Here is a 27,563-nt window from a genome sequence, read left to right as displayed (position 1 = left end):
TGAACCTGAATTGTTCCCTCCCTGCAGCCAGTCTGGTGTCCCCAGCCCAGGTTAAGATCCTGAAGGGGGATAGGTCTTGTCACTCACACCTATGACCACAAGAACACCACTCTGGGCGAGCACGTCTATTTAATGCCATCTTCACCAGCAGGCATCAAAGCCAGGGCCTGTTCCCAGCTGCCCCAGACTGGAGACCTTGGCTTATCGGAGCAAGCCCTTCACAAACCAGCTATGGGTGCTGGGATCCCTGGGGTGAGCCACCCCTCAGAGTGGGGAGCCCAGTTCTGCCTTCTGCACCGGTTCACTCTTGTGGGTCCCATCGCAGTATGGGGGCTTCTGGGTTGCCTTGCAGGTACAAAGCGCCACCATGCGGGTCTCCTGGGCCTTGAACTTCAGTGGGGATAGGCCAGTGCGTTGGAAGAAGTGGGAGCCATCACAGAAGGGCTAGTGAGGAAAAGAGAAGTCAGAGAGACCCAACCCTACCTGCTGGGGCAGGGCAGCGCTGGTAGGGGCACAGGTATCTGAGTGACACTGACCCAACTTTTTTCATCTGTAAGTGACAATAATCAGAGTAATCTCAAGAAAATAAAATGCATAAAGGTTTACCATGCACTCTGCCAGTAGAAAGTGTTCAGTAAATATGTCCTTACAGGAATAGTTTCTGGGGGACCCAAGAAGAGAATTGTCAAAGTGAAATGGTATCATTCTGAAATGATACCTTAGGTATCAGCAACTTTTATACTGATAATGGTTTTTTGTTTTTTCTTAATGGCTCTGGTTCATGACATTCATTTCCTTTCCCATGTTCTTAAGATACAAACTTCTCTGAGTGGGTTTTAAGACCAGGGTATCAATTTTGTTTGGCTCCAAGAAACAACTGGGCATATTCTGGGGAGAGGATGTTGCAGGGAACAGGGTGGAAGGAAGGGGATAAGGTGCGGTCTGACAGCAAACTGGCTGTCTGGTGTGAGCATCGATGCCCTTTCACCCTGGAAAGTGTTCCTGCACAGCCTGGGTAATGGATACAGGCCCAGACAGGTGGTTTGCTACTGAGTGGCAGAGGTGGAGCCAAGGCCTCCTGCCCTCGGAGTGAGGGTGGGGTAGGAGGGTGGATGGTAGAAGTGTACGGATAAAGGTCAGCAAACTGGTCCCAGAGGGCAAGAGGCAGAGAGACACAAAGGGCCCGCCAGTGCCAGGCCTCACCGGCAGGCAGCAGAACACCATGCTCACAAGGATCTGCTCAAAGTCCACAGCAAATCGGTGGCAAAGCGGGACTTTGGGCCTGGGCTGCTGACACCACTTCATGCGGCTTGCAGTCACACAGTTCTGAGCCAGCTCAGGAAGGAAAGGGGCCCAGAGGCTAAGAATGTGGGGCAGGTTCCTAAGGGATGGAAGGCTCCTGGGGCAGGAGAGGGGAGCAGGCAGCCAGGATGACGACAGCAAGAAACCAGGGAAGTCACAGAAAGTGAAAAAGGCAGAGTTTTCAGGAGCAGACTCCAGGAAGGGGCACACTCGGGAGAGGCGAGGCTGCTCAGAGTCTTCCTAATATTGGGGTCGCAGGCCTGGGAACCTAGATGCTTCCCAGGAAGAAGGAAAGAGGGGAGAGAGAGAGACAGGCATGCCTTTCTGGGCAGAGCCCAGAGCCTCTGAAGAGTAAGGCGCACCAGAAGAGAACAGAACTCTGGCTCCACCCGCCTGGCCCTAGGACTCAGTTTCTCTCTGTCTCCATCTTGAAGGGTGGATCAGAGAACTGGGAGCTCAGGGCTCTCCGAGAATATCCTCACCCCCACCCTTGTGATCCCTCAAGTATATGTGGGAAAAAGGAATGTCTTGAATGGGACTTCCTGGGCCACACCTGGTGTCCCCAAACCACAGGTGTGATATGTCAAAGGGGAGGATACAGGTCTCTCACCTGCTTCTTGCTGCGGCCACACACACACCACCTGTAGGTTTTCCCAGCCACCAGCTCCACCTTGATGGGTGTTTTTAGGGCCACCACGGACTTGGCTGGGGTTTTGGGGAACCATCGGGCCTGTGGCAGGGAAGATGAAAAATCAGCTCATGCCCTGGAAGCATTTTCTTGCCTGTGGCCATGTCCAGCTTTTCTAGGGCCCTGGCTGGTGACAGGCTTTCTCTGCATGAGGCTGATCTGACTCCACCCTGCAAGGACCACACCCCACTCCCACCGTGAGGCTCCCCCCCCACACACCCGCCCCCAGCTCAGGATAGAGAAGAGATTTCAAGGCCAGGAAACCACATAGGTTTCAGGGTCTAGGCTTTCCCTTCAAGCTCTGGCTCTCACCCTGGTGCTAGGGGTGGATCTTGCCAGCCTTGGAGAGACAACGGGCACCTGGGATTCGGTTTATCAGGCACCCGGGTTTCTCATGCAGAAGCCTGCTCCCCGTCCTCTGCCCTCGGGTCACCCCATCTCCCCTGAGCCAAGGCGAGGTGGCTATAGACAGGGGAGTCTCAGGCTGGAGTTTACAAAGCAGGGCTGACCCATTCTGATTTCCTCCTCTGGTCTCTACCTCGGTGGTCTCCCTGGGCCTGAGGGACTGGTGGAGGGCAGGGGAAACAGGGTGGAGTTGCGGGGGGGGAGGGGGTTGGGCTTACCAACCAGGAGGTGATGTCCCGTCTCTGGTTCAGCGTCTGCAAGGCAAGCAGGCATCCGCGGGGCGGTGATTTGGAAACAGAAAAATAAAGTCAATGGAAAGTGGAAGACTTCCAGAGGGAGGGAAGAGACCGCAGGGCTTAGGCGCGCGTTAGAAATACGAAGGTAATAAGGGTTCCCGAGAGGGGAATGAGAGTTGCTGGGGGAGGTGCTGGCACCCAACGGGCGCTCAGAGACGGCTGCAAAGCACCAGGCGACGCAGGGGTTTGGGGGAAGCTCAGCAGAGGGACAGGCTCGGAGAGGCTGGGCGCGGAGCGGAGGACAGGGGCGGGGGCCCGGCCGCGCGGGTGCTCACCCAGGCCGCCGGCCGCAGGAGCATCCCCACGCCGCGCACGGAGCCCATGGCAGCCCCGCGGCCCGCACCGCGCCGCGCCGGCTCCGCCTCGCGCCCCGGTCACCTTCCCGCTTCCCCGCCTCCCGCCGGCCCAGCCCCGCCTCGGCCCGGAAGACGCCGCGGGGTGCGCGCGGTGCGGGCCGCAGGCCTGCGCGGCCGTCCAGCCCCAGCCGCCGGAAGTCGGGCCGAGGAGCCGGCCCAGCAGCCCCCTCGGAGCCCCCAGGGTGTGGAGCGCTCTCCGGCGCCCCCTTTGGTACCCGCGTGTCTGCGAAGGACCTGCGCGGAGCATCGCCGCTCGTTTCATTGCCTGCGCCTCCCGGCGACCCCATCCCGCCTTGTGAGCAGGGACCCTGCCCCGGGACCGAGACCGTTTTCTCTTGCCGAGCCTTAAGGCAGTGGTTCTAGAAGTGCGGTGTGGATATATATCTCATCACTTATGGAGTTTTTTTTTTTTAATCAGATTCCGCCTGGCCCAGACCTACACATTATGTTCTTATGCGTGGAGCAAAGGTATCTGATTTTCAGTACGCAACCTGGGTATTTTGTACATTTTGGTCTGTGAAGTACTATTCCAAGTACTTAAAGAAATGTTAGTAGACCATCTGCCCACCCCCACCTCCATCCCCTCCCAAGGCTCCCACAGTTGGCCCTCCACCTCTCTTTCCCTTCAGTAAAGTCAGACAAACCAAAATCTGTTTTCTTTTTTGTAAAACATTCTTTTATTAAAAGAACAAGTGCTGTTTACGAACTGCCCTTCGTACAAATAACATCCGTTATACAAAGATACAAGATCCGGGTTATGCACAATTCCAGGCTTAGAGGTGGCAGGGGAGGGGCATTGCCTTTTGGGTTGAGGATATAAAGGAGGCTTTACAAAGAATGTAAAAGGAGCTCCTGGGTTTGCAAACTGTGGCTTCCCCTCCCTGCTCCCCTAGGAAGGGTCTGCTACATTGAGAAAGGCTGGGGTGCAAAGAGGGTGACAGGCTGGGAGCCAGGGTTTGGGTCTCCAGTCCCGCCACCTAAATCCCAAGTTGGGCTGGAGGACGTGAACTAAGGGCGAGGAAGGTACCCCTCCATCACCAGCTTTTCAGTAGATCAAGTCAAAGGGACTGGGAGCCAGACACACTTTTAATCTGGACTGATGTGATTGGAGGAAGCCAGGGTATTGCGCCCCATTTTCCTACAGATTCCCAATTGAAGTGACCGAAAGCCCTCCAGGCACCTCTCCCCAGGAAAATGGGATAAAGGAGAACTGGGAGCAAGCTGCCTACCCTTGACTCTGCCGAGCACACACCAAGGAAGATGCTGGCAGGCAGAGCCGGTGTCTTTGAGCCCGTGTCTGCATTTCCAGTTTGGGAAAAGGCAGCGTGGAGGTCACCCTTTCTCAGAGCTGGCTCTCTCTCTTTACCAGACTCTGGCTCCCCTCACTGTCGAGGCCCTTCCTAGGAGTACTTCCCTAGAACTCAGGACAGGAATGGGCAGGCGTGCTCTCATCAGCCTCAAGGTAAGGGCACCTGGAGGCAGCAATACACCTAGGAATCTGAAGGGAAAACACACACACATTGGAAACACTTAGACAAGAAAAGGCAACCTTTAAAGTGTCATTGTCTCTGGAGAGGATCCATCAGCTCTGAGCTAAGAGTCAGTGCTTCACAGATACGCCCCACCCTGGGCACAACCCTGCACTCACACTGCACACCACACACACAGGGACAGATGGACAGCCACACGGAGGCAGTGCAGTGGGGCAGGAGAGCCAGGACCAGGAGGCCAGGGTCCTGAGGACTGGTCGCGGCTCTGCCCCTGAGCCCCTGCCCCCGCCCCAGGCTTGGAGCTATCACCTGTGGGGCAAGGAGCTGGCTCGCAGGATCCTAAAGACAGGTCCCTTCCAGCTCTGACATTCATGCACTCGTTGTGAGGCCAGACAGCGGCTCTGCACCCACACCGCACTCACACCTCCACACTGAAGGGGATGACATACTGAGCTCCACTCTGCAGTTTCAAACTCCACTTCCACCCTGCAAACCACATCCTTCCCTTCCCCTAGACAGAGCCACCTATAAATCTGCATCCTTTCCTATTCCCCATCCAAATTCATCCTAGAAAAAGGGACTGAGGCTGGGAGCAGACGGTGGGGGCTCAAGAGCCATGCCCTTTGCACTGGTGTCCAGAAGCCCTCCAGACCTTTCTTATTATAAAGCTCACCTCCCACCCACATGAGAGGGGAAATGCACCACCTCTCTCATGTCCCCCTGCCCCAAATTGAGGGACTGCACCAATCCATACGCAGCCTGGGACCCTTCTTCAAATCTAACCTGCCTACCCGCCACTGCACCCCAGCCTGGGGAAAATCAGAAAACAGACTCTTGGAGATGAGAACCCCAGACTCTAGGGTGCTGGAGGGAAGGGGAGGTCTTGGTTCCAGGACCTCTCACTTTCTGCCATGGCAGCCTTGGGGTAAATCGACTTCCTTCACTGTCCAGAACAGAAGCTGACTTTGGTTCTAAGTGGGTCGGCCTTGGGCAAGAGCGTGGGTGTGAATGAGCAACTCTTCTAAGAATCTCTGAAGGTTATTTTTCTTTTCAGTGGTTTGGGGGCAGGGAGTTAGAGAGCTTAATAGATGAAGATGAATAAAATGCTGACTTCTATCATTCCTTTCTAACTGATATTTAGCATTAATAAAAAGTGAGTATTTCTGAGGTCATCACAACTGCCTCCCCCCTCCCCCCAAGCCCTTGCAAGTGCCTAAGAAATTGCCTCTGAAGGATTCCCACCCACCCCCTCCATTATCAGCTCCCTAACATCTTACAAAGTCTTATCAACAGGAATATTAATATTATTTTCAGTATCAGAAAAAAACCAGTTGAGCAGCACAGGCAAAAATATATCTGCACTACGTTTCTGTCATTGCCAAAAATATACACATCTTTTCTTTATTAAAAAAAAAAAACAAAACAGAAACAAAACCAACAACAACAGAAACCCAAACAGAAACCCACACACGCACACGAATCCACACATGCAAAGAGACTGACTAAACGTGGGCATCAGGAAGCTGGCCACGTTCCGCCCGGCTCCAACCCCAGTGCACGACGGACACACGCTTCAACCTCGCCCCTCTCCTGGCTGCCCCAGCAGCCCTTAGCCTTGGTCACCAAAGGCTCTGGGCAGGTGGGGACTCTAAGGTGAGACTTGCCCACTGCACCCCAGGGAAATAGCTGGTGGGTGAAGGGACAGTTGTTAGGTCAATTTAAGCATAAGTCTCCCCTGGCTGGTGGGGGTGAGGAGGGGTAGGGTGCAGGGAGGCAGGCTGGCTGATTCTGGGAGGCAGTTTTCACTAAAAGAAGTGGTACTTTACTCCCCTCGCCTTGTCCCCTGATCCCTGGGGCACCCCTTGTGCCAGGGAAGCAGGACCAACTATCAGTGGTAGAAGGGGAGCGCTGCGGGGGCACTGAGACATGTGGAGTCTGGGGGAGGAAAGGCAGGATATTACCCTGATTTAAAGTCCCCGGCCCCCAGTTACTCTCCAATATTGGAGTACAGTTCTGGCTTTTGTTAACCATTTGGGCCCCAGAAAGGGACCAAAGTTGGTGAGGTGAGAGGGTGCAAACGAGCTAGGAGCGCCCCTCTGGTACTGCCTCATCAGGGCACTGCTCCTGTCCCTGCCCTCGGCTGCCTGGGGACCAGGGGGAGACAGACAGACAGACACACACACACACACACACACAGTGCACAGGCATACCCACACACGCTCTCTGAGTCAGGCAGCTCTATCTCCCCACCCTCGGCACTCCTAAATCCAATAGTGCAAACAAGGGGCAGGGTACCAAGGGGGCTGGGTCGCCCACCCCCTGCCCTCCCCCAGCCCATCACTGGGACCCACCCCCCGGGAGGTAGGGAGGCCTGGGCCAAATTTGATGCCATCCTGCCCCTTCTTCGGCCCCCTAGTCTGTGGGCTTTTACAAGCACAGCTTGTGACCCTTGTGGGGGGCAGGGGAAGGAGCCCAGCAAGAAACAGTCCAAGGGAGCCCTGTTACCATCTGCCCAAGTTGGGTAGAAACTGGTTAAGTAGGGTCACCCCTTCTTCCATAAAAGACTTCCACGCAGGGGCAGGCCCAGGGCCTAGTCCCCACCTTTCCCACTCAAGTGCTGATCCATTTTATGTGGGGGGTTTAACCAACCCCCCACTTATGCCATGGCCCACTTTGCTCTCTAGGGAACCCTGAAACATTCGCTGAGAGTGAGGGCTCCTAGGCGGGCTTGGAGCCTGTCCTCCTCCTGAGCCCCTCACAAAGGGGCCAGTGCAGAGGTGGGGGGGGGAGGCAGATGGAAAGGGCTCCCCTCTGGGTCTCAGTCCATGGCACCGGGAGCACCCCCCACTCCCCAGGCCTCCGCACGTGCTCCGGGGCTCTCCAGTGTTGGGGTGCAGGTGCCCGCTGCAGGCTGGGACCCCTCAGACCAGGATCTGCCCCTCCGCTTGTGGGGTCTAAAGGAGCGTGGGTGAATTTAGCCTTTTTCCTGGTTGGCTGAGGCTCCTTTGTCAGCAGTCTGGAAAAAGAGGAAGGGAGACTGGGGATTGGGGAGGTATCTGGTCCGATCACCCAGTTGAGAATAGCTTCCTGGGTCAAGAAAGCTGATGTTGGGTGCAATAACGGGCTGGGCTTTGACGGCTGCACACCAGGGTCAACTTCCGTGTGTGTGTGTATCTGTTGGGAGAGTTGTCCTGCATAGGGTGCCCAGTTAAGCAGGCATGTGCTGGCCAAGGGCCCCCCGACTCTGGCTCTTTGCCCTCAGAAGGAGGGATACCTTTCTTGAAATGGCTCACCCAGAGCATCATCTTTTTCTAAATGGTTCAATCAGAGAGGAAACAGCCTTTTCCAATGGCTCTCTCCAGGAGAAGGGAGACAGGACAGTCCCTCTGCCCCACTCCCAGCCCCTCCCCTAAGCCAGACCCCTTACTCACGCCTCCTTTGGGGCCACTGGCACTGCCGTCCGCCCCTGACAGGCTGAGGAAAGGGTTAGTCTGGGCAGTGAGGACTGGAGGCCCGCCTGCTGCTGCTACTGCTGCGGCTGCAGCTGCTGCGGCCATGAGACTTGTGTTGTTGCCGAGCGAGGGCGCCACCAGGGCTCCGGCGGGCAGCAGAGGTGGGGCAGATGCTGTGGGCAGCAGGCCAGGGGCGCCCGCGGACAACAGCGGGGTGGAACTTCCGGCCAGCAGACTGGCCATGGGCAGCTGGGAGCCCCCGGCCATCTGCAGCCGCTGCAGTTCCCGCTTCTGCTGGATCTGCTGGATCATCTGGTAGACAACAGTCTGGTGTTCCTGCAAGGGGGCCAGATGGCTTACTGGCCAGTGGTCCCCGGGGTCATCTTACCCTGAGTGGCCTGGGCCCCATCCCATCTCACTAGTAGTACTATGAGGCAAGAGACCCGGGAGACAGTCAAGGTTCCATCGCTAACTCCCCACTCTGGGCCTCAGTCTCCCCATCTGGACAAGAAAGTGGTTGCACAACATCAGTGTTTGTCAGCTGGGGTACTACCAGTCAAGTGCAGGAGGTCTAACATCCCTCCCCCACACCCACTAAATCAATTCCTCAGTTGTTATGACAAAGACAGATGTCCCCAGGGGTGGCATGACCACAAGTTGAAGAACACTGAATGAGGTTAATAATTTTCAACTTCTCTATTTTTTTATTCACTTAAGATTCATTTATTTTTGCTTTGAATAGACAAAGCATTCTCAGTGTTCCAAAACCCAAAACAATTTCTCAAGGCTTAAGAAATCTTGCTATCTTATTCCTGCTACCATCTGGTCTCTGTAGGTAACCAGTTGAGCTAGTTTATTGTATATCTTTCTCATGTTTCTTTATATAAAAATGAGAGCTTTTTTTTCAACTCTCTCCTTTTTACTTTTATGTTTTTATCTTTTGGCTGCATCGCACAGCATGTGGGATCTTAGTTCCCTGACCAGGAATTGAACCTGTGCCTTCTGCAAAGAGTCTTAACCACTGGACCACCCAGCGAAGTCCCAACAACTCTCTCCTTTCTAGAAGGAAGAAATCCTTTTCTCCCAGGAACTCTTAGTAGAACTCAACACACAAGAAAGACCTAAAAGGGGCTGCTCTGGTTGAGGATGTGTCTGTCACCTGCTCAGCTACCTCTCTATGCAGACCTTGAAGTTCCCCCACTGAAAAGCCTTGGGGCTGGGAATGGAAATGCTCAGTAACTGAGGGCTCCCCTCCCTCCAGATCCTCTTGCTGGGATGTGATCTAGGGCCACTACAGCATTCCTTCCCCAGCGCCCAGGGGCCCCCAAGAGGAACCCTTCTGCCCTTTGTCCTCACATGATCCATAGGGACCTGGCCCCACTCCCACAGGAGCAGTCTCACCTTCCTAGCCTGGGACTCCCTTCCCAGCCTGGGACTCCCTTCCCAGCCTGGGGCTCCCTTCCCAGCCTGGGGCGGCCCTCCCTGGGCTGGCCCAGACCCTCTGAGACCTTTCTGGCAGAGCTAGGAGGAGAGGCATTACCGGGGTGAGCTGTGGGGAGGCCAGGAGCTGCTGGAGCTGCTGCAGCTGCTGTTCCTGCTGCTGCAGGAGATGTCGCTGCTGCTCGGTGAGGCTGAGGCAGGGGACAAAACACAGACCATGGGAGGGACAGGCAAACACTCCTCCCGGCCCTCCCTCCCCCTCTCCCTCAGGCCCAGGTGGAGAGAGAAACAGACTGAACCCAGAGAGGATGGTGGGAGGAGACATGTGAGACAGGAAAACTTCCCCAGAGGGAAAACCTCAGCTAGGACACAAGGAATAAACAGACGACTTTTGTCCCTGAAGAGCTACCATCCAGAGGGCTCTCATGTCTACATCTAAGGAGAAGCTGGGGCCAAGAGGCGACTGGATTCTAGACCCCGTAAGACAGGAGGACAGCTTCCCTTCTGAGGGACTGTGGGTGTTTGTAGGGGGGTGTCCCTCCCAGAGCCAGCCTCCCCATCCCCTTCCCCAGGCTGAGCTCTCCCTCACCTGTTGAGACAACCTGGCAGCTGCAGCGTGGGGGCCCCGCCAGCCTGGCTCAAGCCTGCAGGGTTGGAGGCAGCAGCCCCATTCAACCCCCCCAGGAGCCCATTGAGGGGCAGGGCCCCGCTGCCCGCCAGCCCTCCCAATAGCCCCTCAGCCATGGGCATAGCCCCCAGACCCGCTGCCCCCGGTGCCCGGCCTAGCCCATTCTGTGGCTGAGGCGGGAGCGGAGCAGGGCCCCCAGGCAGGGCCAGGGGCAGAGTAGCAGGGCTCTGCTGGAGCAGGGGCAGCGGTGGGGGCGTGCTGTGGAAGGACAGCGACGAGCTGCTGCGGCTCGGGCAGCCTGAGTGTGGGTCCTGGGGAGGGAGGGGGAAGGGAGGGGTCAGAGGGGCAGGGGGCCAGCGTGACCTTTCTGGCCCCCGGCCCAGCACCCACCAGCATTCTCACATGGTCACCCCCACTTTACTCGCAAGCAAAGCCACCCAGGAGGAAGAAGCAGTGCCCAGGGATAAAGGCTAAGAATCCAGTCTTCACAAATCACCTCCTGGGGCCCCAGCACCCACCATGATGCCCGTTTAACACTGAAGAGTGAAGGTGGTATAGTGACCACCTAGTGAATCAGACCGAAGGTTCAGTGCTTGACCTGTACTAACTTGCTACTGCTGTTAATGGATGAAACCACTGGGTCTTAGACAGGCTCAGTAACTCTGCAGGCAGTTGAACTTAAAGACGGGCTCAAATCCCATGCCCACAATTTAATGTCTTTGGTGGATCTTCTGTTTCAGTTTCCTCATTCATAACACGGGGTTAATAGGATAACCTATTCTATAAACTTCTTGTGAGGACTAAACATACCAGTGCTTGAAAAGTCTCAGGCCAGGACATGACAAAGGGCAAGGATGCAATTATTGTTTGCTGTTATGATTATTATTGCCCAAGTCACACAGTAAGTGGTAGGGAGAACAAGAACCCACTTTGTTTAATTTCAATAATAACCACAGCATAATAACAGCAACTGCTACCCCAACCACCACCAATTACACAGGGACTGTTTTCTGTGTGGCTAAAATAAATTATAATAAAGTCTTCACAAACACTTTTCAGAGTTGCCTTCCCTAACCATCTTACATCCAGAGAAAAATCCCACCCTCCATTCTTTCTCATACCCCTTAAATGATTTCCATCTTAGCACTTTTCTCTACTTGTAATTATTGATTTTCTTGAATTGAGCCTGTCTCCAAGAGCAGGACTCTGTCCGATTTGCTCACTGCTTGCTTAGCCAATGACTGGACTTAAGTAGGCACCTCCTAATTATCACTTATTTAGTAAAGGAATGAAAGGGTCAGTCGACGAAATTACTCAGCCAATCGCTTCACTGCCCAGATTCCAACAGCCCAGCAAGGTGGAAGTACAACTAGGAGGCCCTTGAACCTCCCCGCTCCAGCCCCACCCCCCGCCCCGTGCCCCTCCCCATGGCGCCCACCTCGGAAGACGTGGACAGCGAGTTGTCCAGGCCCAGACTGTTCTTCCCCGGAGGGCTTTTGCTGGTGCTCAAGGAATCGCTGCTGCCGGCTGAGGAAGGGGGATCAGGGAAGGAGCTCAGCGGCTGGAGTCCGGGCCGGTTGCGGCTGCAGAGCGGAGGCCCCCATTCCCGGCCTGGGTGGGGGCCCCTTACCTTGGGGAGGCAGGCCATAGGGCCCAGGAACAGGGCCGTTCGTGGCAGGCAGAGCAGCAGGCAGGGCGGCGAAGGGCACAGAGAGTTGCACGTTGAGAATCTGCAGTCGCTCCTTCTTGGCCGTAAGGCTCAGGATCTGCTCCTGAAGCCGCTGGTTTTCCTTCTGCAGCGCGTGCAGCGCCTTCAGCATCTCCACGACTGCAGACAGAGGGCGAGAGCGCCTGAGCCCCGCGGGCCTGGGAAGGCGGGGCAAAGGCTGGGGCGGGGCCAGGTGACCAGGGGCGGGGCCTGGCAAAGGAAACCGGACTGAGACCTAGCAGAGAAGGCTCCGGCTAGCCAGGAACTCAGGTGAGTCCTGGGGAGCCAAAGGTGTGAGGACCACAGGTGGTGCCTAAAGCTCGGGGTGGAAGCCCAGTGCTTGGAGGGAAGGGGCGGTCGGAAATTGGGGCTTAGTTAGATCAGGGCCACGAGGTCCTGAGGGCCAGAAGCCGGGAGTAGAGGGGGCGGGGCCTGGAGCTGGTCCCAGCGAGGGTTAAAGGCTAGGCCTGGGGTGGGCCACAGTTAAGGCAGGGGCGGGGCCGCAGGAGGAACCTTAAAAGACCTTTGGGGACCTCGGGGAGAAAGGTGAACGAGTCTGGGGGTCCTAGGACAGCCACCCAGACCGATGTCACCCCTTTCTCACTGTTGACGCCGGCCTCGCCGTCGCCCTGCTTCTCCAGCAGCTGCTCCATGTTAGTCGTTCCGGGGGCAGCGGGGTCTAACTGACCGCCCCCACAGGGTGCGGACGCCGTCTGGTCGAAGAGTGCCGGGAGGCTGCTGATGGGGGACCTGGGGTCAGAAGGGAAAAACGGCTCAGAATCACCTCACTCCCCGACTCCAGCCTCCCGCCTCGCGGGTTTCAGTTATCCGCTCTGGATCCCACCCTCTCCGCGCGCCTGCCTCTCCGCACCGCGCCCCCACCCCCACCCTCCGTCCAGCTCCCCCTCTGCCCCCCAAGCCGCCCCCCTCTCCCTCACATGGAAGACAGACTCTCCTGGGGTGAGGTCCCCCGACATCGGAAACTGCAGTCCTCCAGGTCTGGCTCTTGGAAGGAGAAGGGAGGCAGGGATCAGCGAGGAAGAGGTGCAGTCGGCCCCAAAGTCCCCGCCTGGGAAGTGGGTGCCGGATCTGGGACCTTACCTCCGACCTCTTCCCCCAGGATCTCCCAACCCCCAGACAGGCAGGTCTAGTTCTTGGGAGCCCTGAAAACCCAGCCCCTGGGGAGGCAAAATTATTAAATCTCTTCCTCCTCCTCTAGGCAGAAAGGTTTCTGCTTCCTTGCTACTTTCAGCTTCTTCTCCCAACTTTTTCCTGGAAAATTTATAACTTCATAGTCACAGAAACTTGGGGCCTAGACAGTCCTGAGTTGAACTTGGATACTTGCTATGTGACTGTGGGCTTAAAACTAACCTTTCCGAAGTGACTGTTATGAAGTAATATGGTAATAAACGTGAAGTGTTAAGCTGAACAGTTTAGCCGCCATGTAGCAAGCCCTTAATTACTGTAGCTATTATAATGTTTTATATTAATAAACTCACAATTAGACCGCAAAACCCTATGCTGAGCCACAAAATTCCAATTTGGGTTTTGGAAAATACAGTCATCTACTCCGTAGGGTTCTTAGTTTTGGAGTCAGAGTCGCCCCTTTAAGGCTTACCTGAAATGGTAAGCCCCGCCCCTCAACCAGCCAGGTGGTACCTCTGCACCAATCAGCTCTCTAGCACTGTGTTCACTCAACTTGGAGAGGGAGGAGTGCTTGCGACCCGCCCCCTTAACTCCTGAATACCCGGAGAGCCGGCTGCCCAACTAGTGGGATCTCTATAATCGCCAATCCCAAGAACTCACTAAGAGGCCAGCAGGGAGCTTTGCTACAGTGGTGGGAGAACTAGTCGTGGAGCCAAGGAACCAGAATTTCAGCTGCTGCTCTACCTTTGCCTACTTCAAGAGCCTTGAGCAAGTCATTCATGTCTCTTGCCTTCAGCTTTTGTGAAATGGAGTAGTAGTAATTCTTCCCGGTCATGCCCCACCGCCTCACGGGGTTTTGATGTGCAAGTGATGTACTCTGGTTTGTTATATGTGGGATGTTTTTTGCAGGGTCAGCAATGGCCAGAGGGTGGGGGATAGCCAGAAAGCCCTCCAGTCCTTTTGGGGATGACAAGCAGGTGACAGGTGCCCCTTTGGGAAGAAAGGGGAAAAGGGTCAGAGACTCACATACCTGTGTGGCTGCTCTCGGCTTGGGTGAGGAGGGGGTTAACGGCACCCATGGGGGTTCCAAAGATGTGGGTAGAAGGGAGGCTAAAGGTAGAGCCAGCCAGAGAAAACACCTGAGGGAAAGGAGGTAGAGTCCAGCCTGGTGGTTATTCCTGGATCTAGAGCACAACTGTGGGCAGCGGGGTGGAGGGGACCAGGTGTGCTGGGGAGGAGAGAGGACCAGAAAGAGGGAGAAGTTCTGGTGGTGATCAGGCCCAATCTCTCAAATTCCCATGGAAAGCTGGGGTCCTCGGCAGGCTGTCCCCCACCTGCCCAGGGATGGAGGAGCCCAGGAGTAAGGCCTCACCTGAGTGGTGGAGATAGAAGCAGAGGAGGAAGGGAGGGTGCTGGTGAATGGGGAGCGGCTGAGGCGGGGCAGGGCCGAGGTCCCTGGGGGCCCCAGGAGGCTGGAGGAGAGGGGGGTGCTGCAGACAGCCCGCAGCATTCCACCACCGTGAGAGATGGGGTCCTTATTACTGGTGTAGATGCCTACAGACACAAGAAGGACACAGAGGGAAGCTTAGAGTCACCTCTCCTCTGCCCCCTCCTCAGACAAGTGGCTGGAGCAGCTCTCTCCAAGGCCAACACTCCCCTGGATCTTGCCACACACCAGTCTCACCCTCCTGCTGCAAAGATGTCACTTCTTGCCCGAGTGACATCTACTTGCCAAGCCTGCTTATTCTACTGCCCTGCTCAAGCCTGAAGAATTCCCAGTTTTTCTAATTCCCCAACCCAAACTTGGTTAAGTCCTATTGGCAATCTCTCCCACCACAACCATGCAGGAGATGGGTATGGGGGAGTGTCTCAAAGGTGACTGTCACCTCCGTCCTTTGTCTTCTGGAGCACTTTCTGTCCCATTTCCTTCTAACTGCATGTTTATGCCTCTGTCCCCTCACTAGACTGGCTGGGCCCTAAGACACCCTTGGTCCCCAAGGGTCACTAACCTGCCCCCAGCAGGGGGGACTCCAGGCTCAGGCTGGGCAGGCTCCCGGAAGGCCCAAAGGTACGGGAAGCCAGACCACCCAGACCAGAGCTGACAAGGGAACCTCCAGAGAAGGGTGAGGCAGCAGTGGCGGTGAAGCCAGCCAACTGGGCGCCGGGCAGGGAGGGAAGGGCTGGGCCCCCAGTGCCCTCCTTGTTGCGGCTGCCCTTGGGACGGCCTGGCCCGTGTCGGCTCCTCTTGCTGGCTTTGTGCTTCTTCTCCTTCAGGCCTGTCTCAGGGGTCTCCTCAGCGGGCACAGGGGTGGCACTCAGTGTGGGCATCCGTTTGTGGGTGCCTCCAGAGGCCCCGGACCCCGAGACATGGGGAGACTTATAGTCCCCAGGAGATGGGGCCCGGGCCCGGCCTGAGCTGGAAGTGGTGGTGGAGAAGCGCATGATGGGCCCGAAGCCAGAGAAGACCACCTTCTGTTCAAAGAGGTCAGCCTTGGGGGGCTCGGGGGCTGAGGGAGAGGGAGGGGCTGAAGGGGGGGGTGCAGTGGGCTTGGAGTACTTGTCTTCTTCTGGCTGCTCCAGCTTGGGGAATGCGGAGAAGTCTGGGGAGCTCTGCAGGGACGAAACTGCAGAGAGGGACACGGAATTACAGCTGGACCCCAGAGCCCCTGCCTCCCTCCTGCTCCCAGTGTGTACTAGTGGAGAGAGCTCTGGTCAGGGGTGGGGAAGCTGGGTTTCCTGTCCCAGCTCTACCACTGTCTCTGTGTCCTGGGACCAGCGTATCCCCACCCTCCAGCTTTTCCCACCTGTGACAAAGTAGAAGAATAGCTCCCACCCTACTGACCTCACTGGATGACTACAGAGATTACAGGAGATTAGTGTCAGTGCTTTAAAAATGGTACTTGACAGCATCAGTGCAGGAAATAATGAATACATTATGGGGGTTGGAGAGGTGGGCCCTAAGGGAGATGGGAGGGGAGTTCCACCCTGAGAGAGGAGGGAGTGTTGAGGAGTCACTGATGGGGATTCCCACCCCACCAGGCAATTTAAGAAGCAAATGAGATGTAAACCAATATGCAAAGGGCCTTGCTAGAAAAGCTCATGGCCAAAGACTGTCCCATTCCCACCTCCTCCCCAGCTCCCACATCCTGGGTTGCCCATACTCACCTGCAGGCTGGAAGGGTCCCCCAGATGAGGAGGAAGAGGAAGAGGAAGAAGAGGAGGAGGCGGAGGTGAAGCAGCTCACACCTTTCCCACTGCTCAGCTTCTTCCCCTTATGACTCAGGCTATGGCTGGAAGACTTTTTCCCCTTGGAGTCCCTGCTGCCTTCAGAAGTCTCTTGAGTGCTGGCCTCGTGGTGGGAGGAGGAGGAAGCCGAGGAGGAGACCTGAGGGAGGGAGGAGAGAGGAAGGCTGGAGCCAGCTCTGGGGGTCTGTGCTCACCCTGACTTGGGAGTGGAGCCCCAGGGACACAGGACCTAGGGCTCTACTGGGAGAGCTCAGAGTAAGCTTCAGGAAGGACTATGGGGCAAGGAGATGGTGGTGGGAGCTCCTAGACCAGGGAGATGGAGAGGCAGCTCTGTAACTTCTAGGGGTGAAGAGTTGGAGCTCTGAGCCCAAGAAGCTGTCTGTCCTTCGCCTCATGCAAGGGAGAGATGAAAACGGTCCGAGTCTGTTCAAAAGTATGCATCTGCTCAGTCATTCAGTTTAGAAACACTTAGGCCTAAGAGGGCTGGACGTGTGCTGGGAAGTGGTGAATGTAGGGAAGAGGGACTCCAGGGAGAATGGGCTACCCTGGCCCCATTCTTGGGCTCTCCAGTCCCCGCCACTCGCTCCCTGCTCACCCCCCAGCTGCAGCCACCTGGCTGACACTCTGCTCCCTAGCTACTCCACGCCCTCTCCAGACAACCTGAGCCTCCATGCCAAGCCCTCTGCCCAGAGAGCCTAGCCTCCCTCTTCCTGGGAAACATCTCCTCCTTCAAAATGCGGCTCAAAAGCCCCCTCTTCCGTGAAGTCACCCGACAGCTACCTGTGGTGGAACAAATCATTCTGTCCTCTATTTCCTGGATGCCCTGTACCCGCCCACATCAGCCATGTCAACAGCTGCCACATTGTATTGAGAGACTGGCCCCCATGTCTGAGGGCGGCAGCAGTGGCTGGAAGAGCACGGGCCCTGGGATCTGTGAACCTGGTGTCTACCACTATGTATGTTATGTGGTCTCCACCTCACTGAGCTTCAGTGTCCTTCTGGGGCTAATTATCCCTATTTGGAGAGTCATGAGGAACATAATGGCAGATATATAGTATGGGGTTGACGATGACAGTTCTGATGGCGCGGCTGCTAGCAATACACTGCAGAGTGTCCTGTAGTGGTTGAGAACAGGCGTTCAAGCCAGACTGCCTGGCTGCAAATCCTAACTCTACTATTCCCTAACATTGTGCTTTTAGGCAAATTACTTAACTTCTCTGTGCCTCAGTGTCTTCATTTATTAAATGGGGTTAATAAAATACCTACTTCATTGGATTATTTTGAAGATTAAGTGAGCAAATCCCCACACATCTCCACCATCCCCCTGTTCCAGAAGGGAGCCTGGCATGTGGTGAGTGAGTCAGGGCTTTGTAGTAACAGTCAGGGATGGCTTTTCCTCCTGGTGGAGACTAGGTATCCAGTACATGAACAAATGCCAGAGGGAGGATGGAGAGGAGGATGAGCCACCCTGTGCTGCCCCTTCCTGGGCGGAGCCCTTGGCTCTGTCTTTTTCTTTGTTCTTTTCAACAGCTGGAGTTCTGAAGGGAGCCAGATGTGGTTCTGAGAGCAAAGGAGGAGAGGGCCCAGGGGGAGGGGTGGCTGAAATGCTGGGGTGGGTGGAGGGGGATGGGCAGAAGGCTCCAACATGTCCACAGGGAAGTCCAACCACTGGGGTCACTCCTAGATCTCTGGCCCACTTCTTCCCCTTGCCTGCAGACCCCAGGGAGAGATCAGAGGGCAAGGACAAGCTTTTCCAGGTGAGCCCTGGGCAGCATGGAAGGGAGAGGGTTACTGGGACAGTTGCCACAGCAACATCACCCTGGAAACCTGATACCTGAGTCTCCTGCTAAGATGCCCAGAGCCCTGGCAACCTCCTGAGGCCGGTGGAGGTGAACGGGCAACAATGGCGACAGGAGGAAGCCGTGTCTCTGGGCCCGTTCTCCTTCCGGGGGTGAGGGGAGAACTGGCTAGAAGGAGGGGCAGGGAGGGCTGTTCTGGCTTGGATTAGCAACTCCTTGGCCTTGGGTAGGGCCTGCCAGTTGTTTATCCAGATGGTGCCCATTTCTGGAGTCAGGTCTGCCATGCCATGCCCCTACTGGGAAGGTGGGATGACTAGGGGGTCTCAGGGTGTGGTTCATGAGTCTGCCCTGCAAACCACCATGGGCCACACTTTCAGTCCCTCCAACCTGCATGGAGTGGGCTTTTGGTTAGGCGACCAGGCTCTGAGCAGCCTCCTGATATGTGTGTAGAGGGGTGGAAAGTGAGGGGGTCCTCTGCCTCTCTCTGGAGAAATGGGCCCCAGAAACTCGGAGAACCGCCATGAGTACAGTATCTGCAAACAGGAACCCAGTGCTAAGGCCCTCTGCCTGGACAGAGGCAGATGTGAACATCTGGCAGCCTGCAGGAAGGGTGGTGCCCCTCTATCCCCACCCCTCCTGGTTGGTCAGTGACTAGTGGGGCTGAGGAGCAGAGGCCCCTCCTGGTCTAGAACAGGAGTAGTGTGGGGCGTGGAGCAGAGTCATATGAACGTGAAATTGCAAGGGTTCCCAGGGCTGCACGCCCTAACCCTTCACACTGTGCCTCCCTCCCGCTGCCGTGGCTGCCCCTCCTGGGTGTAAGCAATGGTACCTTGTCAGCAGTGGGGACCACAGGTGGGGTGAGGATGCTGGGTGACTCAGGCCGCTTCTTGTGCTTCTGTTTAAGGCGTTCTTTGTCCTTTCGGCTCTGGGGAGGAAGAAGGGACCAGACACTGATGCTGGGAAACAGTCTTGGTGAGGATAAACATGACACATGCATGTGTGGAGCGGGGTCCTCTCAGGGACAAGGCTCTGTGGGTGCCATCTCCCCCTATGCAGGGACTGGGGGACTTTGGCTGGACAGGAGTGGCCCTGGCAGGTTCCTCTGAGAGCCGACAGCTCCTCCCCGCCATCCTCCGGTGTGTTGTGCTGTGCTAAGCTCCGGTCAGGTCTGCCTCTTTGCGACCCCATGGACTGTAGCCCGCCAGGCTCCTCTGTCTATGGGGATTCTCCAGGCAAGAATACTGGAGTGGGTTGCCATGCCCTGCTCCAGGGGATCTTCCCAACCCAGCAATCGAACCCAGGTCTCCCACATTGCAGGCGGATTCTTTACCGTCTAAACCACCAGGGAAGTCCATCCTCACTGCCTGCTAAAAATAACCTATCCCATTATCATGCCAGTGACACAGGATACCTCACATGGAGGCAAACACCTGTAAGGGTGTCCCCTTGGGACACGGAGCTGTGCAGGGGGATAGGAGCCAGGCACACTGTAACATGTAGCTGCTGGGGACGCAGGCATGTGTACCGCAAACTGCCACACGGCTAGACATGTGCAAATGTACAGGGCAAGTGCTGGGGTCTCTGGGGAGACTGTCACATCATAGGACGACAGAGGAACCACACAGATAAAAACAGCCCCAGGGAAGCCAGGCCTTCACCTCACCCTCTGTGACCCTCGCAGGTCACTTCCTCAGCACCCCCTTGGTCCTCAGTGGCCTCAGAGGAAGGAAGGGGGCAGGCACTACCACCTCTGGGATACCTGTGGTGGCTTTGTGCAAGAAGCAGGTGTTTGTGAATGTGGGCAGGAGGGGCAGGGGGAGAAGACTCTTACCTTCTTCTGGCCTCTCTCATGGTGGGAAGGGTGCTTCTCCTGCTGGGCGGATGGGGAGGCCGACCGGCTCCTCCGGCCAGCAATAAAGCCGCTGTTGCCTCCCCCTGCGCCACCCCCTCCTCCTCCTGCTCCTCCACTGCTGCCCCCGCCCCCGCTGGAGTGCCGGGATGTCTTCTGCTGAGAGAATTGAGAGGAACTGCCACACCCTCCCCTCCGCAGCTTAGAAAAACGTTCTTGAAGATCAGGCGATCCTGGGGGTCAGTACCCCCCACCCCCACCCTGCCTGGTCACAAGAGGACCCTGTGTCCTTAATGATACTCTCCTCAACAAGAGTGCATTCCCTGACCTGAAATCCTACAGTCTGCCCAGCTGGCTTATCCAGGCCACAGATTTAGCAACTGAGGCCCTGAAGAGATGGGGAATCTCGGCCCCAGCCAGATACCAGGCATGGATGGAGGTGGGCCTCGGGCCCGTGTCTCTCTCTCCACCACTTCTTTCCATGGTACCCTCTTAGCCCCTCTCAGGCTCTCAACCTCGGCCCACCTCAACCTCCTTCCCTGGGATGGAGGATGTACAGTGTGGCCCTCATGGGAGCCCCTGCTTTCCATACCCCATCCTTCCCTCCAGACACTATGCTCCAGCCATCACCCCTTCACTTCTTTTCCTGGCCCTCCACCAAACAGTGGTTCCTTTCGTCCCAAAGGATCTGCTGCCCTTAAGAACAGGGCAAGGAAATATCCATAAGGAACACTCAAACAACCCCTGTGCTACCATTCCTCCCAGCAAGGGCTTTGGACTCCCCAGTGCCTGGTCTGATGGCTTCACCAGTCCTAGACTTAGAGCTGTTCTTTCTAAGATCACCCACAAACTCCCAACTGTCAAATTCAAGGACTAGTTTCAGGCTTCATCTGACCCAGTGGCTCCCCAGCAGTAGGCATCACTCCTACTCTGCTAAGCTCTAAACTCCCCATTTCGTGGTTCTCTTCATACCTGAGCCCCCAACCCCTAGCCTTATACACCTGGGGCTGCCACACCTATGAGGACCTGAAATCTGAACACAGCCACAAAATCTGAACACCTCCACTTGACACCTGCTATATTCCAAACCAAGCTCCCTACCTTGTCTGAGTGTCATGTTAGTCGTCCAGTCGTGTCCGACTCTTTGCGACCCCATGGACTGTAGCCCGCCAGGCTCCTCTGTCCATGGAATTCTCCAGGCAAGAATACTGGAGTGGGTTGCCATTCCCTTCTCCAGGGGATCTTCTTGACCCAGGGATCGAACCTGGATCTCCTGCATTGCAATTGGATTCTTAACCACCTGAGCCATGAGGGAAGCCCCCAAGCTGATATCAAACCCTGAACCAAGGTGACCTTATGACTTATCCAAACCAAGACACTTTTGAAAATGAAAGGAGGAGCTATTAATAATTACACCAAGGCAACAGGCACAAACTGGGACTCTCTGGGGCAGACTAGGATGTATGCTGGAAGTCCACTCCACTGGCTGAGGAGCTCAAGCCCCATCTATCCAGCATCAAGAGCCAGGATCCTATGTGCCACCCTCAACTCCTCCTCCTCAGCCACCCCCACATGTAGGCAAGTCTATCTAGAAATAATTCTAGAATCCAGCCTCATCCTTCCATCCCCCTTCTCTTGCAGCTGTCTCCTAGTCACCAGCCTCAGCCCTTTGGATCTGGCTTCACAGTGGCTGCCAGGGTAATCTTCCTAAAAAACAAATCTGATCATGTTACCCTCTTGCTTACAAGCAGCCTCACAAGCCTGTGGCCTGGGGGTGAGGTCCAAGCTGTTTTCCCAGTCAGGCCACAGGATACCTAGCCAGGACACCCCACCGCTTCTGAAACATGCAGGTCTCTCCACCAACATGGGTTAGCACCCCTTCTCCCACCTCTCCGTGGGCCCCTGAACCTGAGGCAGAAGCAAGTCCAGCTCTGGCCCTGCCTGAGCTTTTTCACCTCATCTCTTGCCTTGTCCCTACCAAACATCCTATTCTGTTGCTTATGGATGGTCTTTCTTATCTTGGGACTTTATCCATGTCAATCCCTCTGCCTGGGATTCCTGTCTTTCTTGGCAGGCTCCTGAGGACCTTCAGACTGTTTTTTCGAAATCCCACATACCAACTGTGAGATAAGTCACATAACCTTAGTGGATCTTAGCTTACTCATCTGTAAAATGGGTAAATGCAGTACACCTAGTTCTTAGGGAGGCCTGCAAGAGCACGCACACCCACATGCACATGCGCACACACACAAACACACACTCATAAAGAGATTAGTACAGAGGCTGGGGCATGGTAAGCCCCACAAATGTTGGCTCTAATTGTTGGCTCAGCTTAAATGCTGCCTCTTTCTTGAAGCCTCCTGGACTCTGATAGGCAGGGTCTGAGCTCTGTTTTCCAGGATGGACTGCTTGGCTCAACTCTGATTCACACCCCTCAGGCTGTACCTAAATTTATTCCTCATCCAATGGTGAGCTCCTCAAGGGCAGGGACATAGTTCCTTCCTCCTCTGTCCTCCCAGCACCAGGCACCCTAGAGTCCATACCCACTAAACCATGGCTGACCAACCCACTCACGCCCAGATGAAACTCACCATCTTGCTGAAGTGGTATTTGCAATAGCCACAGTACTTGACATTGTCAACCTCCAGTACTTCTTCCTCACACAGCAGGCCTGCCATTTGGGCACTAATCGAGAGAGGTCAGCCTGAGAAGGATGTGGTCTCAAACCAGACCAGCCACCTCCCCTGCACCCTCCAAGACCCCTACTGGGGCAAAGCCAAGACCACTCAAGGGAAGTACTGCTATCATCTCCAAAGAGACAGAAGCTAGGATGAAGCCATTTGGCAGCCATCCATGGCAAATCTCAGGAGAAGGTTGGGACAGCTGGCCAGGGATCCCAGAGAACCCTAAGGAGTGGATGCAGGGAAGGCAAGGGTCTCACCAGGTGACATGGAAAGCTTGTCGACATCCATGGCGGTTACAGGTCATGCAGGCTCCTGAAGCCGCCTTGCTCTCCCGGCCCTGCTCCTCACAGATGTAACATGTCTGCAGGACACAGGGCAATCGTCCCCTCCTCTCTTCTACTTGAGGGATCCTTTGGCCTCCCTGCTCAATTCCATCCTCTCCCCACGATCCTATGTCAGACTATCCAATAGCACTTTCTGTGACGATGGAAATGTTCTAGACTGCACGGTCTGATACAGGACCCATGAACTACGTGGGTTACTGAGCCCTGCAAAAGTGGCTAGTGTGACTGAGGAACTGAATTTTAAATTGTATTTAACTAACTTACATAGCCATATGTGGCGAATAGCTGCTACACTGGATAGTACAGTCCTTGGATGCTGAGTACTGTGAGGCCAGGGACTGCGTCTGCCTTCCTCCCCAGCGAGCTCAGCCCCAACTCTGGGCCTTCGCACATACTGTTCCTTCCACCTAGAACCTGGCACTCTCCCCACTTCTCAAGGCTGGCTCCTTCTCATCCCCCAGGCCTCAACCAAAATGTCTTTCTTTGACTGCTTTATCTAAAATAAACTCCCCCCCTACCCACTGCCGCCCCTGTGCGGGGTATTCTTTATTTTAGTACCTTGTTTTCTTCACCGCACTTACCACACACTGCATTGACTTTGCCTGTTTAGTGATATCTACAGTCGTCCCACACAGGAGTGGGAGTTCTGTGGGGCAGGGAACACATCTGTCTTGATAAATACTAAACACTGTGTGTCCAGCATCTTGCCCCAGTTTTTGCACATAGCAGCCCCTCCGTAAAATATGCTCAGGGAATGAATAAGTGAACTGCCCCCTAAGATCTACCCTCAGGCAGGACTACAGAGGAGCCTGCTATTTCCCTTGAGCATGAGCATGCGTCTGTCAGTGGAAGGTGCCTACCCACCTCCTGAGTTCCCTACAAGTGTAGGTGGGAGAGAATCAAATCGCACTGGATGAAGAGAGGGCTGGAAAGGGACCCAGCATGGCTGGGGAGGCGGGGGACTGGCATGGGGCCCGCAGGGGTCGCTGACCTTGTTGAAGCGATCGTGAGGGACGTACTGCAGCACGATGGGCTCCATGGTGAGCACGTTAGCAAACTGCACCTCAGGGATGTAGAGGGCACACACCACGTGGGCCCAGCCTGGGGTGGTGTGGGGCCGGCCTCAGCTGCCATGGCCAGCCAGAGACCCTGACCCCTCCACCCCACGCTGTGGCCGGTCCCCTCCTCCGCGGCCTTCCCATGAGACTCGACTGCGAGCCAGGGAAGGGAAGGGAAACCCAGCCTTTGCCTTCCACCCCTGCCCACAGACCCTGCTCAGGGGGTCTATCTGACCTCAACAGATGAGCCATAGGGCTCAGCAGCCCCCTCACCTCCATTGTCGGTCCTCTTCAATGCCCCATCTTTGTGTGGGCACAGCTCACACCTCTGCCAATATAAGGGGGCACAGGGGTTTCGGGGATGGGCTTTTCCTAAAGGGGGTGTCTGCTGAGCTAAGCCCTCCCTGAATACATTCAGAGGGCCCCAGGATGTAATGATTAGATGTCTAAGGGGGAACTGGTGGGGGTACAGAGGAAACAGGTTGACCATGAGTGATAGTTATCGAAGATGGGGGAGCCTCATCAACAGGAGAAGAATTATAGTATTCCCTCTACTTTTGTATAGGTTGGAAACTTTCCATGATAAAAAGCTCAAACAAACAAGAAAACAAAAGGCCCGGTGCCTGTGGTGAGGCAGAGTGAGGGCTAAGCAGAGGGAGAGATGGGGTTGGTGATAGAGGTGTGCAGGAAACAGGAAGTCCTGTGTGACACTCCCACCCCAGCCTCAGCCTCAGAGCTCCCTAGCTCACTGGGGAGGGAGGGGATGCTCAGGTATTTATGAGAGGAGAGGGAAGTTTCAAACTCACCACCCTGGCTGCTCGCTCCTGAGATTCACATTTCCGGCAGAACCAGGGTCCTGTTGGCACCTGGACGATGCCATAGCAAGCTGGGGGTGAGGGAGGAGAATCACCAAGCAAATCTGTCACCAGTGGCTTTTCCCAGAGTAACGGGGGTAGGGGGTGACTAACAAACCAGAGTCAGTTCCAGCCAGGGGGCTGCTCCCTGTCTGGGGGTCACTCACAAGACAGCAGGACCACAAGGAATGCCCAAAAGCACACGCCCAGCTTTCAACCACATAACCAAGCACTCCACGCAACGGTGGGAAGTCTGAGACCTTGACTTTAAACTTCTAGAAGATCCCACCCCGCCCCAATGCCCTTTCTGCACCCAGCTTTCTGGTTCCCAGCTCTTGCTAGGACCAGACCTCATCATCAGTAACTGAGAATATTAGAGGAACAACATTTAGGATAGTGAAACACGTTTTGTTGTTATGGAGGGGGGGGCATTTCTTAAAGGGCCAGTAATGGAAGAGGCGGATAAGTCGAGGGTCTAAGGGACCTCATCTTCTGCTTCTAATTATAATAGGAACAGGTCAAAAGTCAAGGCCGAGGGCAGGTGCACTGCAGGTAACCAATAGGAGAGAGGCGGGAAGAGCCGACAGCGACAGGATTAAGGGCTGTCCCAGGAAGGGGGGGCCCAGCTGGCTGTGCCAGACAGGCGGGAGATGCCAGCCTGCGCCCTCGGCAAGATTCCTCAAGGAGTTAACTCCCGAACCATGTGCTGCTGGGGGAAACTCCAAACCTCCCTCTTCTCGATTCCCGGCCCCCTGCGCAACCTCTCTCTATCCGAAGCTCTTCCCGGGAGGATTTTAGGAGTCCCCTCTCCCTTGGGACCCTTCTCTTCCCTTCCCAATTCCGCTCCTCCCAGTATCCGGAAGCAAGAGGGGAGGATGACCCCCCCTTGACCTCTCCCTCCCAGAGCCAAGACCAAAATAACCGGGCGGGAGGGGGACACCTCGCAGGTAAACATTCTCCTAGCAGCCCCGACACCGGCGGTGTGGGGCGCGGAGAGTGCACTCATTGCCCTCTAGACTGTCCCCAAACTCCCTCAACTTGGGGTGGGGGGCGCGGGACTGGAACAATAGGCACGAAAACAATGCCTGACCCGGTCCTCCAGGACCGGGCGGGGGGCGCCCCCCGACGCCTCCCTCCGCTTCAGGTGGGGTGGGGGAGGGGCGCCCGAGCTGCAGGAGGTCTCGGGAGGGCGCGGCCGGGGGCGCCCCGCGCACGCCGCCCCCAGGGTCCCGCCGCCCCCCACGGCCACCCCCGTACCTTGGTGGACAGCCACGCTGCACGCGTGCCCATCACAGTAGACCAGCGGGTTCTCGGCCCAGCCCCTCTCGTCCGAACATACGCAGCAGCCTCCTACCATCTCCTTCATACTCCCATGAGCTCCCTCCGGGGCTGGGGTGGGGGCCCGGCCGGCGGGGGTCGGGGGTCAGGGGGGGAGGGAGGGAGCGGGGGGCCGCGCGCCTCCTCGCTCCCTCCTCCTCCTCCTCCGCCGCCGCCGCTTCTTTTCTTTGCCTCCTCCTTCCTCCTCCTCGGCGTCCTCCTCCTCCTCCTCCTCGCTCGCTCTGTCTGGCCGCCCCCCCCGCCGTGCTCTCGCCCTCATGCCCCGACGGGCCCCCCCCCCCGCAACAATGAGACCCGCGCGCCGGGCTCGCCCCCTCCGCGCCGCGCGCCCAGCTACCAGGGCCGCCCAGCCTCCGCGCAGCCCGGGCCCGGCGGGGGAGGCGCCGAGTGGCACATCGCGGGCGCTCGCCCGCCCCGCGCCGCCCGCTCACGCGCCGCCCCCCCGGCCCCCCTGCCCGGCCGCGGCAGCCATGGCCGCGCGCCTCCGCTCGCTCGCTCCCGGCCCGCCCGCCGCCCGCCGCCGGGTAAAGTCTTAGGTTCAGGGAACAAAGCCTGGCTTGGTAGGGAGCTTTTCGCTCGCTTGCTCCGCGCTCATTTTCCCTCTTTCTTGTTCTTCCTCTGGCTCTCGGTTGGCGCTCCTGAGCCCTCCATCTGCCTGCCCTTCGGTCTCGGTCCCGGGTCTCCGATTCTGCCCAGGTCGTCCTCTCTGCGACTGTTCAACCCCAAGGAAACTTGGAGGTGGAGATCAGGGGAAGGGGCGCTAGAAGGAGCGCGAGCGACGTGGGCTCCTCACCCCTTGGTGTCCGGGGTGGGGGGGCTTTTTGGATGGTCGTTCAATGGCTGTTTTCTCGGAAGCCTGTCTGGAGAGCAGACACTTACACTCACACATGTGTTCATTTCCTTCTACAAATATTTGTTGAATGCCTACTATGTGCAGTCGTTGGGATAGAGCAATGAACAAACGGGTATGCCTGCCCTCGGGGAGCTTCCGGTTCAGCCCACAGACATACACGCTCGCACAGGGACTCAGAGCCCTCGGAAGCACAGCGAGGCCCCCACAAATACACACACTCACTCAGCCTCATACAGCCACACTACCCTACCTTTCCAGAGGGGCACAGACCCCAGGTCCAGCCCCGCAGGCGCGCTTAGAGACCCAAGCGAGTTAGGGAGCCACTGCTGCGTAAGTGCTCGCGAACAACCCAGTTACACTTGAACTCGACGCACGTACCAAACACACAACATAAATTCACACACAACGCCCCAAAGTATTAAAGTCCCAGAAATTGGATCTGGGAAAGAAGTGAGGGGGAGTCAGTCCGAAGGCTTCATCCCCAAGACCGCTGTGAGCAAGGGGGAGGAAACTTGCCCCCCCTACTTCCTAAAGGGGGGGTGGACGCCCGCAGGGACCAAAGGTCACACTCCCGCAGCGTGAGATGGGGTGGCAGAGGGGAGAAGGCAGTCCTGGTGGCTTCAGCGA

General features: G+C 56.4%; 2 protein-coding genes and 1 long non-coding RNA gene across 6 annotated transcripts in view; 1 reads left to right on the top strand and 2 right to left on the bottom strand.

Moving 5' to 3' along the window:
• Positions 1 to 112: 112 nt before the first annotated feature.
• On the bottom strand, positions 113 to 3,123 carry CISD3 (CDGSH iron sulfur domain 3). The gene is made up of 4 exons (XM_055407727.2): positions 2,967 to 3,123; positions 2,614 to 2,649; positions 1,913 to 2,032; positions 113 to 444 (listed from the first exon to the last, which is right to left on the bottom strand). Exons 1-4 carry the CDS (start codon positions 3,012 to 3,014, stop codon positions 265 to 267), a joined length of 384 nt encoding a protein of 127 aa, XP_055263702.1. The 5' UTR covers positions 3,015 to 3,123; the 3' UTR covers positions 113 to 264.
• A 577-nt stretch (positions 3,124 to 3,700) lies between these two features.
• On the bottom strand, positions 3,701 to 26,439 carry MLLT6 (MLLT6, PHD finger containing). Of its 3 annotated transcripts, none has more exons than XM_055407713.2 (20): positions 26,003 to 26,435; positions 24,698 to 24,777; positions 24,165 to 24,219; positions 23,825 to 23,934; positions 22,747 to 22,850; positions 22,397 to 22,490; positions 19,788 to 19,964; positions 18,786 to 18,881; positions 16,077 to 16,296; positions 14,921 to 15,535; positions 14,284 to 14,465; positions 13,942 to 14,050; positions 12,704 to 12,770; positions 12,370 to 12,515; positions 11,688 to 11,885; positions 11,496 to 11,584; positions 10,019 to 10,368; positions 9,530 to 9,620; positions 7,969 to 8,325; positions 3,701 to 7,553 (listed from the first exon to the last, which is right to left on the bottom strand). In XM_055407713.2, exons 1-20 carry the CDS (start codon positions 26,109 to 26,111, stop codon positions 7,512 to 7,514), a joined length of 3,291 nt encoding a protein of 1,096 aa, XP_055263688.1. In that variant the 5' UTR covers positions 26,112 to 26,435; the 3' UTR covers positions 3,701 to 7,511. The 3 variants fall into 3 exon arrangements, with proteins under 3 accessions (XP_055263688.1, XP_055263689.1, XP_088685154.1); XM_055407714.2 differs by having other exon boundaries at positions 19,788 to 19,961; positions 26,003 to 26,433; XM_088829028.1 differs by lacking the exon at positions 3,701 to 7,553 and adding an exon at positions 7,560 to 7,728 and having other exon boundaries at positions 19,788 to 19,961; positions 26,003 to 26,439.
• Positions 15,266 to 27,563, top strand: part of LOC129544338 (uncharacterized) — a 31,320-nt gene continuing 19,022 nt past the window's right edge. The window contains exon 1 of one of the 2 annotated variants that reach the window (XR_016035527.1): positions 15,266 to 15,395. This is a non-coding gene — a long non-coding RNA (uncharacterized LOC129544338). The remainder of the gene's footprint in view (positions 15,396 to 27,563) is intronic. The other variant, XR_016035528.1, reaches the window with a different exon arrangement.

The sequence above is a fragment of the Moschus berezovskii genome, chromosome 20, assembly GCF_049115385.1.
Source record: "Moschus berezovskii isolate FMDL1 chromosome 20, NW_MosBer_1.0, whole genome shotgun sequence".
Classification (NCBI taxonomy): Eukaryota; Metazoa; Chordata; class Mammalia; order Artiodactyla; family Moschidae; genus Moschus; species Moschus berezovskii.
The sequence above is the reverse complement of the archived record's forward strand: the minus strand, read 5'-3'. Positions and strand labels throughout refer to the sequence as shown.